Genomic DNA, 17,570 nt, shown 5'->3' with positions numbered 1-17,570 from the left:
AAGGTTGCAAGATCGAATCCCCGAGCTGACAAGGTAAAAATATGTCGTTCTGCCCCTGAACAAGGCAGTTAAACCACTGTTCCTAGGCCGTCATTGAAAATAAGAATCTGTTCTTAACTGACTTGCCTAGTTAAATAAAGGTAAAATAAATATTTTTTTAAAGTACAAAAGCGTGTTCCAGTTCTTGCCAATATCCAGAAACTTCGCACAGCCATTGAAGAGGAGTGGGACAACATTCCACAGGCCACAATCAACAGACTGATCAACTCTATGAGAAGGACTGCATGCACGCTGCATGAGGCAAATGGTGGTCACACCAGATACTAACTGGTTTTCTGATCCACGCCCCTAGTTTTTTTATTTTTATCTGTATTCCCAGTCATGTGAAATCCATAGATTAGGGCCTAATGAATTTATTTAAATTGAATGTTCTTTATATGAACTTTACCTCAGTACAATCCTTGAAATTGTTACGTTAATATTTTTGTTCAGTGTATATAAACATATATAAAGTGCATTCGGAAAGTATTCAGACCCTTCACTTTTTCCACATTTTGTTACGTTGCAACCTTATTCTTAAATAGATTAAATCGTTTTCCCCCCCACATCAACACCCAATAATGACAAAGAAAAAAACGGTTTAGACATTTTTGCAAATGTATTAAAAATTTTAAAAACTGAAATATCACATTTACATAAGTATTGAAACCCTTTACTCAGTACTTTGTTGAAGCACCTTTGGCAGTGATTACAGCCTCGAGTCGTCTTGGGTATGACGCTACCAGCTTGGCACACCTGTATTTGGAGAGTTTCTCCTATTCTTCCTTGCAGATCCTCTCAAGCTGTGTCAGGTTGGATGGGGAGTGTCACTGCACAGGTCTCTCCAGATATGTTCGAAAGGGTCCGGACTGTGGCTGGACCATTCGAGTGGCACAGCATTGTCTTGGCTGTGTGCTTAGGGTTGTTGTCCTGTTGGAAGGTGAACCTTCGCCTCAGTCCGAACGCTCTGGAGCAGGTTTTCATCAAGGATCTCTCTGTACTTTGCTCCGTTCATCTTTCCCTTGATGCTGACTAGTCTCCCTCGATCGTGACTAACATCCCCACACCATGATGCTGCCACTATGGGTGAAGTCATGGCAAACGTCGGTTTTTGACAGTTAAGTTGATACACTGTTACCTAACTCCCCATAAGTTAAATACAAACACTTGCGTCGGGCTGGGGGTTTCACTTCTCAGTTAAGTTAAGGGTCAAAGCTTGGGAAAAGCTTAAAACCGAGAAAAACATATATACCATTGCCTAGCCCTGGGATTGAACACGAAACCCTCAACGCCAGATTGCAGCTTTTACACCCATCCACCATCCCTGTCCACAACGCCCTAGCAAAGTCAACAGCTCACTTTTCCCCCTAGTGGCCGGTTTTGAAGGCAATTCTACACGTTCTTGGGACCTGGTTGGATGTCTCTACTTAGACTTCAAACTAAAGCGATCTCCCTGGTCCATGAACACACACACACACAGAGAAATGTCAGACTACATCCACTATTGAAGCAGTGTCCTTTATGTCCCAGTGTCCTGCAGGTAGAGGAGGTGTTAGATCGATCTCAGTGTGTATTCATCACTCATCACTGTCTGTCTGTAGCCACCGGGACTGTGACCTACGGTTGAGTCAAAGGCAGACAGCAGCACACACCCTGACACAACCGAGGACTGACTTACCTTTACAACGTACACTTTCAAAGACACAAACAAACACATGCTCACACACCAAATTAATCCTCTCACTATAGTTTTTCTGACAGCAGTGCTTCAGACACTAAGTTGATTCCCCAGATGGATTTCTCCGTCTGCGTTTCTACCTCAGAACTCCCTGTTTCCTGGAGAGTGATTGTTGAAGAGAGAGATGCTGAAGGTTTGCCTTTTATAGCACCCCATCGTGTCAATGAGACCAAAGGGGAGATGAATGATCCTTGTCACACAACAGTGTAGTGTCTATTGTGGCAGCTGCTTGGCAACAGTTGAAAGTCACAAAGAAAAGTACAAAGCACTCAGTTTACAGTTATAACAGAAAGCAGTCTCTTTCATTAAATGTATGTCTTTTCAGTCACTTTCATTTCATGCTGTTTTAGTAGTCAACACTATGATCAAAGTGGTTTGATTTTACTCTTGACGTCAATACCTTATGGAAGCCTGACACCTAGTGGTGCATTTCAGAGCTTCCCACTGTGCCCACTAACCGGTGCCCATTGTATATACATATATATACACACACACACAATCATGTTTTGTTGACCCGTAGAAAAAGTTCCGTATGAGAATTTGCTACTGATATGACAGCATTTGAGTGACACTTTGACAACAAAATGACAACCACAAAGTGAAAATGATTAACACCTTTTAATATAGTATCCTAGATAGTCAAATTGGCTTTGAGGTATAGTTATCCAAAACATATAGACAGCTTTCCTGCTGCCCATGAGGGCCCACCACCCCATTCTTTGACAGTCTCCTTTGACATTTTGTCAAATGTCAGCCTAACATGTCAGTTTTCAATCAATGAGGGAGTTTGATTAAGTGCACCATGCTATGGCATGTTACGTGAATGGGCAAAGCGGTGAGGGAGGAGCGCCCTTCTCAAATAAAACAGTAATCTGCACATGTTGTCAACAAGGCAGCATCGTTCAGATACATATAACATCTATTATTGTTGCTTAATCTACGTCATTTCTGTTTACAGCTGAATTCACCAACGGCTAAAATGGGGCACCTGGCTCACGCCCGGGAGGCAGTCCGGCTCCAAAACAAATGTAATCCATGCTAACCCGGTTCACCCGGGACATCAATATTACTCCCTCATATGTTCTGTGCAGCAGATATGTATCTGGCCAGAAAGTTCTTGACCTCGGAGATGTGCATGGTCTCCTTGATGGTGGTGTCGCGGCTGCGCACCTGCAGTAGGCCACTCTCAAGCGTGTTGTCACTGATCACCACAGTGAACAGCACCCCCATCTCATCATACCTGGGCACACAGGCACCAAACATAATACTTACAGTTGGGTCGCCACAGGGAAACAGTGCAGCTATCGAGATCACCTTCAGTGAAGTCAAACGTCAACATGTTTGACTTCACTGCCATTAAATACGTGTGGCTTTTGATGTCAAAATTCTATTGTATTCAGAATGCATTCAACAGTAAACGCATGAAATCCGTTACATGACATGTCTAGACATACAACATAAAGTATAGACACACAACATAAAGAAACTATAATGGTATGAAGAAGTTTTACTTTGTGTTCAGCTGCTCCATTGAGGTTGGCATGGTTTCAAGATATCCAGGCCATGCAGAGACTCCCCCTTCCAAGAACTCCTTCAGCAAGCCTTCACAAACCTAAGATGTAGAATATCATTTTATATCTACAATCAAACATAGTCCTATTGAATAACTTTGTGTATATCTCAATAGTTTCCTACCTGTCGTAGTTCCACAGTGGCTCCCCTTCCCATGTCCAAGGCCACTTTGACTGGAGACAAAATAGGATGGAGCTTCAAAACCTACAAGGGCCACAAGATGTCAGTGTGTGAAACACATTCTAACAATTTCCACCAGTTCAAAAACCAGAAGTAAGATGCTCAAGTTCTCACCCATGTTGTCAGAGACGTAAACCATACTAAAGCTAATGTGGAAAGGACTTAGGTGTTTCACCTTTCTCTGCTGTAGCCTCTGTTTGCTGTCGACTTTCTTCACTTGCTGGAGTGAGTTGTACAGGTACGCCAACACTCCTCGCTCTAGGTTTCCCGTTACGGAGATGGCATAGGGGACGACTGACTTCCTTCCATCTAGGCACTGTGAATGACAGACGGAAAAAATACGGAGCACTGACATGATTAATATAATCTTACTTGAATAACAAAAATATGTTTTATTGTCACATACAACACATTTCACTGCACTTATCCGGTGTATTACAGGGTCAGCCATACTGCCCTACCAAGCAAAAAGGCAGTACCTGTTCATAGCGTGGAACTGAGAAAAATTGCTTTTATTTACTTTGGTTTCACAGAAACCCAGTGCAGTTACTGCTAATATGACCCCCATTTTCTCCAAAACACAATAGAGGCAGGATACTTGTCCACATGATTAAGCATGTATTTAATGTAGCAAGAATGATATTAACTCATTTTCGACCAAATGAGCAGTTACTGCCTTTTTGCTTGGTAGGGCAGCATAGATGTACGGCGCACCTGGAGCAAATTAGTGTTAAGTGCCTTGCTCAAGGGCACAGAGATTCTTCACCTTGGGTATTCAAACCAGAGACCTTTCGGTTAATGGCATAATGCTCTAACTGCTAGGCTACCTGCCGCCACACAACTGATCACAGGCGGCCAGTGGCACCTTAATTGGGGAGGACAGGCTCAAAGTAATGGCTGGAACAGAACTAATGGAATGGTATCGAACAACTCTAACACATGGTTTCCATGTGTTTAATATTATTCAATTCACTCCATTCCAGCCATTGTTATGAGCCGTCCTCCCCTCAGCAGCCTCCTGTGCAACTGACATATTGTGAAAAGATCTACTCCTAAGTTGTTGTATTGTGACAGCATGAGAGGGATAGGGTATTAACTGCAGTGTTGTCCCTGCAGTGGAAGGCAGCATTACACTGACCTGTAGTTTGTTGCGAGCGCTCTTGTGTGTCTGCAGCAACTCCGCATCCCCTCGGCTCAACAGAGTCTCCAGGGCCTCTTGGCCCCATGGGAAATTGTACACAATTTTCACACCACGAGACGCCCGGCCTGCCAGCTCCTCTTCTGTTATGACACTGCAGCTGAAGTCGGACGGGCCCAGGGCAAACTGGATCATAGATGAAAGGAGGGACAGGATTGGATGGACAGAGAGATTAGAAAAAAGTACTTTACTATCCACATTAAGTCAAGTTGTCTTTCAGTATTACAAATATCAACATAGAAACAATGTTGTTTCGTTTCTATAGATTTCAAATCAAGATTCAGATTCATGTTCAAGATCCAGATTAATTTGCAGACAGAGAAACTTATCTTGACCACAATGTATTGAAATTGGATCAGAAAGTGACCCACCTTTCTCCACCACTGCAGCCGATGCCGTGCCCAGTAGTCCAGCCACTGTGAGGAGGTGCGGGGCGAGCAGAACCACACCAAAGAGGACTGGGTAACTTCATCTGGGCTGTCAGGAATGGACACACAGAATAGGGGTTAAAGGTAGACTCAGCAAAATGAGAATGCCACAAGCAGCACCGCAGATATTGAGTTGAGCGATATGCAAGACAGTCACACACAGCATGAGCGCATACGCACAGGTTCGGTGTCATGCTGTTGGAATGTCATAGGTACGGGACCAAAACAGTGGAGAAGTTGAACCTCGCACTTCAGCGCTCTTAGTTGTTGCAGGAATTGAACCACTATGCTGTTAACTTTCTGAATGTACGTCATATCGCTGAGTCTACCTTTAAAGCGCACAACTACTCTTTAGTCTGCTATGCCCAGGCGTTATTATAGCAATCTGCCATCTCAAACAACACAAGGACACATGACTTAGGTTAAATCTATGCTCAATTAAATCTATTTGCACTTTGAATAACCACAATGGTAAATGATCACAGTGCAGGTGAATGGTTCATGTGATTTGAGGGAGGAGTAAGCCTCACCAACTAGGTCCACCTGATGGCTGGAAGCACAATCCGGTCTCAGCCAGGCCAAACGGCAGCTTTCTATTCACTAGCTCCAAAGAGGGCACATATTGCTCCAAAGCACCTGGACAGGAGGGAAGAGCATTGTCCATGTTAGCCTGGAAACCCAACGTTGAATTTCATTTAACTCTACGAGTTGATTTCTATGTCCTGAAGCATGCGCACAAGTAAAAATAGCAGTGTTCAATACAACACCCAATGATAGTTACCTTGGAAAAGACTAGTTCGAACAGATGCACCATTCTGGATATGGGTCTGTAGCTTCTGAATAAGTTGGTCCTTGCTTAGCTCTCTCTGGGAAAGTATTTGACGAAGGTTCTCGGTGTCAACAACCCTCAATTGTCCATCCCTCTCGGTAGTTCTGTCCTTACTAGTGTGTAGAGTGCTTATCCCAAACACCTCTGCCCTGAACCCTATCACAGAGTTCCACCATTGTTCAAGAACGTTCTTTTTAAGTTCCATACCAAGTGGTCCATATCCACAGTTGGTTCCGCGCTGAAAAGAATCTCTATGAAGTTGGCCAGAAGCTATGTAATACCTGTCAGTGCATAGCTGCATCAGTGTTTTGGTGTGGTCGGAGTCCTCAGCGACAGACCTGACAGGAGTTGCAGTACTGCAGCGCGGACGCGCAAAAGCTATCCTGCAGCATAGTGAGGTTCTTGGTATATTCTCACATCTCCAGATGAGTCGTCTAACACAGTAAGTGAGCATGTTTAGTGGTCACTCATTTCGTCATTGAAAATAAGTTAATAACCTAGCAATGCATTGCGTGCGGTCTCACATTTTAGAAGTCATTCATAGGCTGAAATCACGTTTGAAAATGATATTTGAAAGTGAGTGCAGTTGCCTGCGAATTACACCACGAGTAGTTTCGGCAAAGCCTGGCAACTTAATATAAATATTCTTCTATTTCTAAAATACTTGCAACCATGTGTAAAGCGTAAACTGGGCGCACCCGGAAGTAAAGCTATGTCTACGTCACTTCCGTGTCGACATGAAAACGAGACAAGTTCTCATCCATTACCTTACGTTAACGTGTTACCTTACGGTTATAGTTGTGCAATTAGCAATGTTTGCTATATTATTGTGGCATGATTTCATTGTTTTAAAAGAAAATCCACTAAGATTAAATGCTGGATGAATACTCAATAGAACAATGAACCACCACAAAACTTCAATTTAATTGTTTTATTTGAAGGCCCATGCATGTCCCCCAAGTAAGATCTTAACATATCACTTTAAACATACCACTAACTCAAAATCTGCATTACTAAGTAAAAATAAATTACTGAGGAATGTAACAAATAAAAACAGTCAAGGAGACATGCACCAGTTAAAGATGCACTTCAACAGCCCCATTGGGACCCATTTCAATGCTTGGGGTTACTGAAGAATTCCAACCCCGCTGTAAGCAAAAAAAGTTAAACAGTACAAAGGATAATAATAATATTAATATAAGATTTAAAGACGAGGGGGGAAAAAATCGTGGTTTGGTTGTGAATTGTGCACACAATCTACACCTAGTCAGTTACTGTGGGAAAGGTGGAGGCATAGAGTAGGGTACCATGGGTGGGGGTTGTTGGGGCTGCTGTGCCTGTGGGTTAAAGGGGAATGGCGGGCGACCCATGCCGTTTGGGGCAGCCGCCTGCGCGGCTCCAAACTGTGGAGGGGCCTGGAAGTTCTGGCCGCCGAACGCACCCACCTGGTTGGTGGCGCCGAAGCTAGCCTGTCCGTTGCTGCCGTAGCTGTTGCCGTAGCTACCGCCAGAGCTAGCGCCCTTGTCATAGGTGCTACCCCCGTAGCCCACTCCGTTTTGGGTTTTTGCGCCGAAGGCACTCTTTGGTCCCCCACCAAACCCCCTGTCGCTATCCTTGTCCCTGTAACTACCACCACCACCACCGTAACTCCTCCCCCCAGAATACCTATCTCGTCGGTCATCCCTAAAGCCACCTCTTCCCCCCCCTCCACGACCTGGAAAACAAGACAAAAACAAGAGACAGGGCAGTGGTGAGACTGGTAGCAGTGATGGGTGGCAAAGACATTTAAACTAAAATGATAGTTGACAAATATGGTGAGAACAAGGTGGGTCATCTTCGTATTTAATTTAAGAACTTCTGCCCCAAAACCCTTCAAATAGATTTCTCATCTAGAAAATCGAAATGTCTGCAGATGTAACCACAGCCTTGTTCGCATCTCACCCGCCATAGGAATTACCTCCTCTGGCCTCTGCCATCTGGAGGAGCTTGGGGTTGATAGCCTGGTTAGCTTCGCGGAGCACAGCTATGAGGTCACTGGCCTGTTTCATGTTGTTAGGGGTGAAGAAGGTGTAGGCGGTGCCTGTTTTTTGACTGCGGGCCGTGCGTCCAATGCGGTGGATATAGTCCTCAGAGGAGTTAGGATAGTCATAATTTATGACAAATTTCACATCCTCCACATCTGTAAAGTGTTGCAGTGTGGCAAAAAGGACACCATACAGGATTTTGCACACCACAACAGCCAGACCAAAGGACAAGGTTAGCATAGAGAATGGAGAGCTAAAATGTTCCAGAGACTGGATACTTAGCTGAGCTGCAAAGAACGGGGTTAACCAACACAATCCAAGAACAACGTTCTACTCCATGGGAATACTACTGTGGGAAGAGAGAAACGAGATGCACACTCCGTTTGCTTACCATATCAAAAAATCCTAAGGCATTCTCCCTCCCTTTTTTTACCAGGGGAGGAAAAGAACTGGATTTGAAGTCTTACCATTAAGGAGTATGCATTCACTAGTCCTTTCCCAATGCAGCGAACTCCCCCACAAATTGTCAAGTGACATCCAGGAGCTTCTACGCAGTAGGGCCGCTATGTGCACTGTTGCCTCCTCGTGTGCCAATATAGGACCTTTCAGTTGGTATGGGTTCTGAAGGTCCTTTTTCCCAGTCACACTCATAAGAAGCTTGCTAATAAAGGCCTCACTGCACGTCTTGCCAAGACCGAATAGACCAAGTACTAATTTGAGGGGGGACCCAAAAAAGGCAAAAATGAAAAAGGTCCAAGTATTGACCCCTGTGTTGCCCCTCAGAGCATAGAGCACCCCGCCCCCATCAGTCTCGTCTAGGCAAGATCTTCCCAGAAGCCAGTGTTCGTTCACTTGAGAAAATGTCTCTCGTTGGCAGGTCTCGACATGACTTTAAAAAGCAGGCGAGGGAGGAACTTTGGTTTTTGAAGCTCTTCTATTTGTCACTTTCTCTAGATGTTCCCATAGCCCCTTAAACACGTGCCAGTTTCTCATCAATTTCGAGTCGACAACAGTAAGTTGAAAACTGCTCTCTCCATTTCAAGAAAACCAGTGCTTTGAGTGAGGGAGAAAAATATAGCAATGGAAAGCTGTGACATTCGCAGCACCCATGCTTTTTTTAGGGACAAGCTCCGCAACTAACAGAATCGCTCCAAATCTCAAAACAGTGACTTGCAATACAGTGCCCTCTACAAAACGCATGCAAGGCAAATGGTCACGTAAAGCGTGTGTGTGTGTAACGTTTGAGTTGGAAACGTCTCGACGAAGGCATTTTTCAGGTAAAAATCCACGGACAGAGAACAAATAATGTCAAGTATAAAAAATAAAAAAAGATATCAGAAACAAGGCTTAGCCACACTGCCTTTTGACTTGAGGATTACTGGCACACAGAGCTTTCACCTCTCTAGGCCCACTGGGTGGCAGCCAGTGGGGCAACTTCATTTCCAATATGTCCTCCTTCCCCCTCGAGGCCTGGGACTTGTCATGCCTAGGCCCTGCCACAAAGACTGCACCTTTAGGTGAGAAAAACTCAGAAAATGCATAGAAGTTAAAGAAAGCCAAAACCACTTTCTTTAAAAAGTTAAAATATTGAGGAAAACAACCAGAGGGTTTAACCAAAGCCATACTGACCTAGACCGCGGGAGGCCACATCGGTGGCGATGAGGATGGGGGCCTTGCCGTATTTGAACTCTGTGGAAAGATCAACTTCAATTATACAAGTCCATTACATTGTCGTGACAAACAAAATATATATACAGAAAATATTTCAGGCATACCATTGAGAACCCAGTCCCTCTCCTGCTGGCTCTTGTCTCCGTGGATACCCATTGCTGGCCAGCTGTAACAGACAAACATGGACATCAGAGGCATGACACATTACAAGGAGAATGATTTACCAGTTAAACGAGACACTAGTGTGATGACACTTACCCATCTCGTCGCATCCTCCTGGTTAGCTCATCGCAGCGTCTCTTGGTCTCGGTAAAGATGATGGTCTTGTTCTCCTTCTCGCTCATGATCTCTTCCAGCAGCCGGAGGAGTCTTAAGTGGAAAGACAAGAGACCCGGGTTCAAATTGACATGACTCACACTATATCCTGGATGAGACAAATTGAAGAGTTCTTCCATTTGAATTCCTTCAATTATGAAGCAGTGTAAATGTGACGTTTGGCTTTGCTGAGGAGGAGTGTGTCACTCACTTGTCATCCTTCTCTCCGTCGTTGCACACGTCCACTATCTGCAGGATGTTGTGGTTGGCGCTGAGCTGCAGAGCGCCCACGTTGATTTGGACAGACTGCTTCAGGAAGTCCTCAGCCAGCTGGCGCACCTCCTTGGGCCAGGTGGCACTCCACATGAGGGTCTGACGATCCGGCTGAGAGAAGAACAGAGAAAACAGATTACTTAAAGGATTTGATAAAATACTAAATGGCTGATCCTACAGGAAAATTGAATCAAATTCTATTTGTCGCATGCGCCGAATACAACGGGTGTAGATTTGACCATGAAATGCTTACTTACAAGCACTTAACCAACAATGCAGTTCAAGAAATAGAGTTCAGAAAATATTTAATAAAGAAGCGAAAGTTTAAAAAAACTAAATAACCACAAAATAACAATCCCAAGGCTATATACACAGGGGGTATCGGTACCGAGTCAATGTGCAGGGGTACAGGTTAGTCATGGTATGCAGACTCTGCAATGATTTGTCAAAGTCCAATGGGAATTCTGCCAATTGAAATCAGCAGCAAGTATTGAGCAAGTCTACAAATCATTGCGGGAATGAGCCTTCATATTGAAGAATTCTAGCCAAAGGAATTGCGTTGAGTCAAAGCCACATACTCTAATTTGGTCCACAATTTTGCGGATTTGGGGCTCGAAGCCCATGTCCAGCATACGGTCAGCTTCGTCCAGCACAAGGTAGGTACACCTGCGAAGGTTGGTCTTCCCAGCCTCCAGGAAGTCAATGAGACGCCCTGGGGTGGCAATGCAGATCTCAACACCTAGGGGGAAACAGAAAACACTCACTCAGATGTCTGCCTCCATCACCAAAGTTATTTAATACAGAACCAACGTATTGAGCAAACAAATGAAAGCAAAACAAAAGTGGTGGATAGATACCTCTCTCAAGGTCCCGAATCTGGGGTCCTTTGGGGGCTCCACCATAGACACATACTGACTTCAGGCGGGAGGCCCTGCCGTACTCAGCGGCAACCTGCTGCACCTGCTGAGCCAGCTCACGGGTCGGGGCCAGCACCAAACACTGAGAGACAAAGATAGAGACAAGTGTTATTCAGCTGGACTCACCCTGTAAAAACTAATAGGGATGTTCTCTATTCAAGAGGCTTATGGTGTACTTACTATAGGTCCGTCTCCATGCTCCAAGAATGGCTGGTGTTGAATGTGCACGATTGCAGGCAGCAGATACTGTGAGGGGGGGGGAGACTGAGCCCAAATGGTCCAACTGCACAAATATGTACCAGAAAGATGCTACTAAGAGTAGTTTTAAATCAATGTACTTACAGCAAGGGTTTTACCGGAGCCTGTCTGGGCGATGCCCACCATGTCTTTCCCACTGAGGGCCAGAGGCCAACCCTGAGCCTGGATAGGAGTTGGCTCAGCCCATCCTTGTTTGGCAATCACATCCATCACATAATCTGAAAAAGACAAAGTCAGATTACATATGAGATTCAATTCCACCATTTTATACAACCAGCTTGTTCTTAAGCAAAGTTGGAAGAGCGGTTTTACTCACTTGGAAAATTGGCCTCGTGAAACTTCATCATGGGCTTGGGGCAGTCTCTGCCTTTCACTGTTACGTCTTTACTTCTCAGGTAGTTCTCCACCTCTTGCTGCAATTAGACACATAAAGAGGTTGTTCATAGGCAAAGACCATTTGAATCAAAAGGTTTAGACCACACTCAAATCAGATGGAAAGAACTGCCTGGGTCACTTACAGGTGGTCTGCGGGTCACATCCGGGTGCTCCTGGTAGAAGTTCTTCTCGAACTTTGGGAGCTCATCCATGTTCCAGTGTTTTTTGCGCAGCCTTTCGCCTGGGTTGCCAAATTTCCCCTGAGGGGGTCCACCCCTACTGCCACCACCGCCACCTCCAAAACGAGGCGCACCTCCATACCTGAAATAGTAGGGGGAACAACCTAATATTAGATGACTGAGCATACAGTGAATGGTGGGTTTAAGTCAGATAGTTATGCCAGCTACATTGAAGAACTGATACCCCACATTCCCCCATGAATGCATGGCTTGATGAGTACTACAACAGCTAGCAGAGCTAAGTTAGGTTCCCTTTGTCCAAGATTTGGCAAACGTTACTCCTTAGTGTTCAATAATGGACGAATTGGCTCTGGAAGCCAAACACGCCATCTAAACGTGAATTGGTTATAGAAACAAATCCGTCTACTTTAATATCACGTCAAAATAATTTCACAAATGGAAAATATACTAACTGTAAACTGTAACAGTTGCAGCCGACAGTATTTTTCAGTGACGACACATTTGTGGCATCTGTCTTCCGTTTACAAACATGTGTTGTGAGACGCAGATAGCTAAATAGTGCAGGTAGTCCACTCTCTCTTCCATAAACAAGCGCTGTAACATGGCCGTGTGGGTACCCGAACCAAATAAATGTGTATCAATTTCGCCAATATGAAAGATAATGTTTTTATGTTTCCAAACCCGTACCGCAATCGATGCATTTACATTTTACGTGGCTCTTATCTTAACACTTAATTACAATTTAGCATTAACACTGGAGTGATAGATGAGCAGAAGATGAATGTGCAAGTAGAGTTACTGGGGTGCAAAGAAGCAAAAAAATAAATAACAATATGGAGACGAGGTAGTTGGGTGGGCTATTTACAGATGGGCTGTGTACAGGTGCAGTGATCTGTGAGCTGCCCTGACAGCTGGTGCTTAAAGTTAGGGAGGGAGATATGAGTCTCCAGCTTCAGTGATTTTTGCAGTTCGTTCCAGTCATTGGCAGCAGAGAACTGGAAGGAAAGGCAGCCAAAGAGGAGTTGGCTTTGGGGGTGACCTGTGAAATATACCTGTTGGAGCAAGTGCTACGGGTGGGTGCTGCTATGGTGACCAGTGAGCTGAGATAAGGCAGGGTTTTACCTAGCCCCTGGTCCCGTGTGGCTCAGTTGGTAGAGCATGGCGCTTGCAACGCCAGGGTTGTGGGTTCATTCCCCACGGGGGGACCAGGATGAATATGTATGAACTTTCCAATTTGTAAGTCGCTCTGGATAAGAGCGTCTGCTAAATGACTTAAATGTAAATGTAGCAAAGACTTATAGATGACCTGGAGCCAGTGGGTTTGGCGATGAATATAAAGCAAGGGCCAGCCAACGAGAGGATACAGGTCGCAGTGGTGGGTAGTATATGGGGCTCTGGTGACAAAACGGATGGCACTGTGATAGACCACATCCAATTTGCTGAGTGTTGGAGGAATTTTTGCAAAGGATCGCCGAAGTCAAGGATCAGTATGATAGTCAGTTTTACGAGGGTATGTTTGGCAGCATGAGTGAAGGATGCATTGTTGCGAAATGGTAAGCCAATTCTAGATTTAAATTTTGGTATTTGTAGTTGTCCACATATTCTAAGTCAGAACCGTCCAGAGTAGTGATGCTAGACGGGTGGGCGGTTGAAGAGCATGCATTTAGTTTACTTGCATTTAAGAGCAGTTGGAGGCCACGGAAGGAGTGTTGTATGGCATTGAAGCTCATCTGGAGGTTTGTTAACACAGTGTCCAAAGATGCGCCAGAGGTATACAGAATGGTGTTGTGTGCGTAGAGGTGGATCAGAAAATCACCAGCAGCGAGAGCGACATCATTGACATATACAGAGAAAAGAGTCGGCCCGAGAATTGAACCCTGTGGCACCCCCATAGAGACTGCCAGAGGTCTGAACAACAGGCCCTCCGATTTGACACACGGAACTATCTGAAAAGTAGTTGGTGAACCAGGCGAGGCAGTCATTTGAGAAACCAAGGCTGTTGAGTCTGCCGATAAGAATGCGGTGATTGACAGAGTCGAAAGCCTTGGCCAGGTTGATGAAGACGGCTGCATAGTACTGTCTTTTATCGATGGAGGTTATGATATCTTTTAGGACCTTGAGCGTGGATGAGGTGCACCCATGTCTGTTTGTTCACTTGGCTTTCGAAGGGTGGAGATAGGTCTGTAACAGTTTGGGCCTAGAGTGTCTCCCCCTTTGAAGAGGGGGATGACCGTGGCAGCTTTCCAATCTCTGGGGATCTCAGACGATATGAAAGAGAGGTTGGACAGGCTAGTAATAGGGGTTGCAACAATTGTGGCGGGTAATTTTAGAAAGAGGGGGTCTAGCCCGGCTGATTTGTAGTGGTCCAGATTTTGCAGCTCTTTCAGAACATCGTCTATCTGGATTTGGGTGAAGGAGAAATGGGGCAGGCTTAGGCAAGTTGCTGTGGGGGGTGTAGGGCTGTTGACCAGGGTAGGGGTAGCCAGGGGGAAAGCATGGCCAGCCATAGAAAAATGCTTATTGAAATTCTCAATTATCGTGGATTTATCGGCGTTGACAGTGTTTCCTAGCAACAGTGCAGTGGGCAGCTGGGAGGAGGTGCTCTTATTCTCCATGAACTTTACAGTGTCCCAGAACTTTTTGGAGTTTGTGCTACAGGATGCACATTTCTGTTTGAAAAAAGCTAGCCTTTGCTTTCCTAACTGCCTGTGTATATTGGTTCCTAACTACCCTGAAAAGTTGCATATCGCGGGGGCTATTCGATGCTAATGCAGTACGCCACCGGATGTTTTTGTGTTGGTCAAGGGCAGTCAAGTCTGGAGTGAAACAAAGGCTATATTTGTTCGTAGTTCTACATTCTTTGAATGGGTCATGCTTATCTAAGATGGTGAGGAAAGCACTTTTAATTACATGTGTAATGGTAATGGAACTGAGAGCCTCGATCAAGGGCTGGACAGCAGTGACCCATTTGCTTACACATGCAAAGATGTGGTAGGTATACTGTAACTACATTCGTTTCTGCGTCACGTTTAAACCAGTTTAGCTGCCATTTTAATTCCGGCCGGTAGAGGAGGAACAAAGGGAGCCGGCATTTTGATTCGAAACAATTTGCAACATTCAAGCTGACCAAACATTCCAGGGTTCTTAACCAACATCACATACTATATTTTATGCGCCGATGTGCAAGTGTGGTGGATATGGTTATTATATCAAATATAGCATAGGCCTCTGAGAATCTCCCATTGCTAATGCGTTATTGAAGTTAGCTAATGTTAACTGCCAACTAAACATTTGCCCGACCTGCTTGTTACATAAATTAGATCAGGCAAAATGTACTTTAACAATTGATTAGGGTTCAAATAAGTCGTATTAACATTGCACATCAAGCCAATGGCATGGATAAACAAAACTTACCTAGCTAGCTACAGTACCGCGTTAAAACTAACCATCGCACCGTCTTTTCCTAGCTAACTACGTTAGCTAAACAGACATTAGCGTTACCTACTTACCCCCTGTCTCTGCCACGATCTCTGTCGGAAAATCCAGGCATGGTTCAGCAGAGTATGAAAGTAACAAATGGTAACTACGTCTATATCTCTAAACCAATCTGTGATAAATACAAGTGCGACACGAAAATAGAAATGCCGGGCAGACAAATGTCAGTCAAAACGGCGTACTAACTCATAACACATTGGAACATATCAACGCGCATGTGTCTGGTACTACTTTTTCTCCTTATTTGGTCACGGAAGTTAGCTGATTGGCACAGTTTGACGTGTTATTATCCCATTTTTACAATAACCTTCATTATTTGAGCCAAATGAAGTACTAATGTATTACTTTATTCAACATGGTCAATTTATAAATCATTTTAAAACAGCAATGCAGGTAGTAGACGCAACATTGTGTTTACACAGGAACACTACATTAGCTACAACTTCTACTCAATAGTCTACTGAAATAAGCAACAATACAATTTACCCCAAAAAAGAAGGGAACAAAATATGTACAAACGCAAATAGTGAACACCCCCAACGTTTGCAATTAACACCTATCTTCAAATCAAATTTTACCAATGTTCATTTTAATGCAGTCAACAGATAATGGATACCAAAGACAGTAACGTTACAGTATTAAGATGGGCAGAAACTGCTTCTCGAATACAAAACCCAGATTACACATGTAGGCGATGTTAAGGCGACTTTGGCTAGCTAAACTCATGTGCAGAAACACGTCATCGTGTTGTGCAAGCAGTCAAATCAAAAGGCACTTCTTCCATTTTTTTTATTTCACCTTTATTTAATTAACCAGGTAGGCTAGTTGAGAACAAGTTCTCATTTGCAACTGCGACCTGGCCAAGATAAAGCATAGCAATTCGACACATACAACAACACAGAGTTACACATGGAATAAACAAAACATACAGTCAATAATACAGTAAAAAAAAATATATATATATATACAGTGAGTGCAAATGAGGTAAGATACGGGAGTTAAGGCAATAAATAGGCCATGGTGGCCTATGGTAATTACAATATAGCAATTAAACACTGGAATGGTAGATGTGCAGAAGATGAATGTGCAAGTAGAGATACTGGGTTGCAAAGGAGCAAGATAAATCAAATAAATACAGTAAGGGGATGACGTAGATAGATGGGCTGTTTACAGATGGGCTATGTACAGGTGCAGTGATCTGTGAGCTGCTCTGACAGCTGGTGCTTAAAGCTAGTGAGGGAGATATGAGTCTCCAGCATCCATATACAGATGTTTTTTTTTTTTTTTATGAAAATTAAAAAGTGTCAGTTTGTCACTTTCACGAGGTTGGAGTAATAACATGGCCATCTACTTAAGACATTGGCTCGAATCTAGGTTGTTCCTTTAGATTTCGAGAAAATTAACAACTAAGGAATAATTTTTCACTTCTGTCATTAGCAGGTTTCCATAGACCCAGGTTTATTCGACAAAAGCAATGTTGCCCCCCAACCCCCAAAAACATTTTTATATTTTCGACGGGTGGATTTTTCTTTTGTCAAACTTTCTTTTTTAAAATTATTATTATTTAACCTTTATTTAACTAGGCAAGTCAGTTAAGAACAAATTCTTATTTACAGTGACGGCCAACCAAAAGGCAAAAGGCCTCCTGCGGGGACGGGGCCTGGGATAAAAAATAAAACAAATACAAAATAAATATAGGACAAAACACACATCACAACAAGAGACAACACAACACTACATAAAGAGAGACCTAAGACAACAACATAGCAAGGCAGCAACACATGACAACACAGCATGGTAGCAACACAACATAACAACAACATGGTAGCAACACAACATGGTAGCAGCACAAAACATGGTACAAACATTATTGGGTACAGTCAACAGCACAAAGGTCAAGAAGGTAGAGACAACAATACATCACACAAAGCAGCCACAACTGTCAGTAAGAGCGTGCATGATTGAGTCTTTGAATGAAGAGATTGAGATAAAACTGTCCAGTTGAGTGTTTGTTGCAGCTCGTTCCAGTCGCTAGCTGCAGCGAACTGAAAAGAGGAG

General features: G+C 43.9%; 2 protein-coding genes across 3 annotated transcripts; both read right to left on the bottom strand.

The window, feature by feature from the left end:
• Positions 1-2,380: 2,380 nt before the first annotated feature.
• polg2 (polymerase (DNA directed), gamma 2, accessory subunit) lies at positions 2,381-6,723 on the bottom strand. The gene is made up of 8 exons (XM_071388899.1): positions 5,937-6,723; positions 5,686-5,791; positions 5,099-5,204; positions 4,668-4,853; positions 3,705-3,845; positions 3,473-3,553; positions 3,289-3,389; positions 2,381-3,017 (listed from the first exon to the last, which is right to left on the bottom strand). Exons 1-8 carry the CDS (start codon positions 6,436-6,438, stop codon positions 2,852-2,854), a joined length of 1,389 nt encoding a protein of 462 aa, XP_071245000.1. The 5' UTR covers positions 6,439-6,723; the 3' UTR covers positions 2,381-2,851.
• Positions 6,724-6,900: 177 nt separating this feature from the next.
• Positions 6,901-15,720, bottom strand: LOC139567550 (probable ATP-dependent RNA helicase DDX5). Of its 2 annotated transcripts, none has more exons than XM_071388897.1 (13): positions 15,527-15,720; positions 11,961-12,138; positions 11,759-11,855; positions 11,527-11,660; positions 11,365-11,430; positions 11,125-11,266; positions 10,846-11,006; positions 10,206-10,378; positions 9,938-10,048; positions 9,784-9,845; positions 9,638-9,697; positions 7,942-8,163; positions 6,901-7,698 (listed from the first exon to the last, which is right to left on the bottom strand). In XM_071388897.1, the coding sequence occupies exons 1-13, from the start codon at positions 15,565-15,567 to the stop codon at positions 7,256-7,258; spliced, it is 1,890 nt and encodes a 629-aa protein (XP_071244998.1). In that variant the 5' UTR covers positions 15,568-15,720; the 3' UTR covers positions 6,901-7,255. The 2 variants fall into 2 exon arrangements, with proteins under 2 accessions (XP_071244998.1, XP_071244999.1); XM_071388898.1 differs by having other exon boundaries at positions 7,926-8,163; positions 15,527-15,702.
• Positions 15,721-17,570: the final 1,850 nt, after the last annotated feature.

The sequence above is a fragment of the Salvelinus alpinus genome, chromosome 2 (genome assembly GCF_045679555.1).
Source record: "Salvelinus alpinus chromosome 2, SLU_Salpinus.1, whole genome shotgun sequence".
Lineage (NCBI taxonomy): Eukaryota > Metazoa > Chordata > Actinopteri > Salmoniformes > Salmonidae > Salvelinus > Salvelinus alpinus.
The sequence above is the reverse complement of the archived record's forward strand: the minus strand, read 5'-3'. Positions and strand labels throughout refer to the sequence as shown.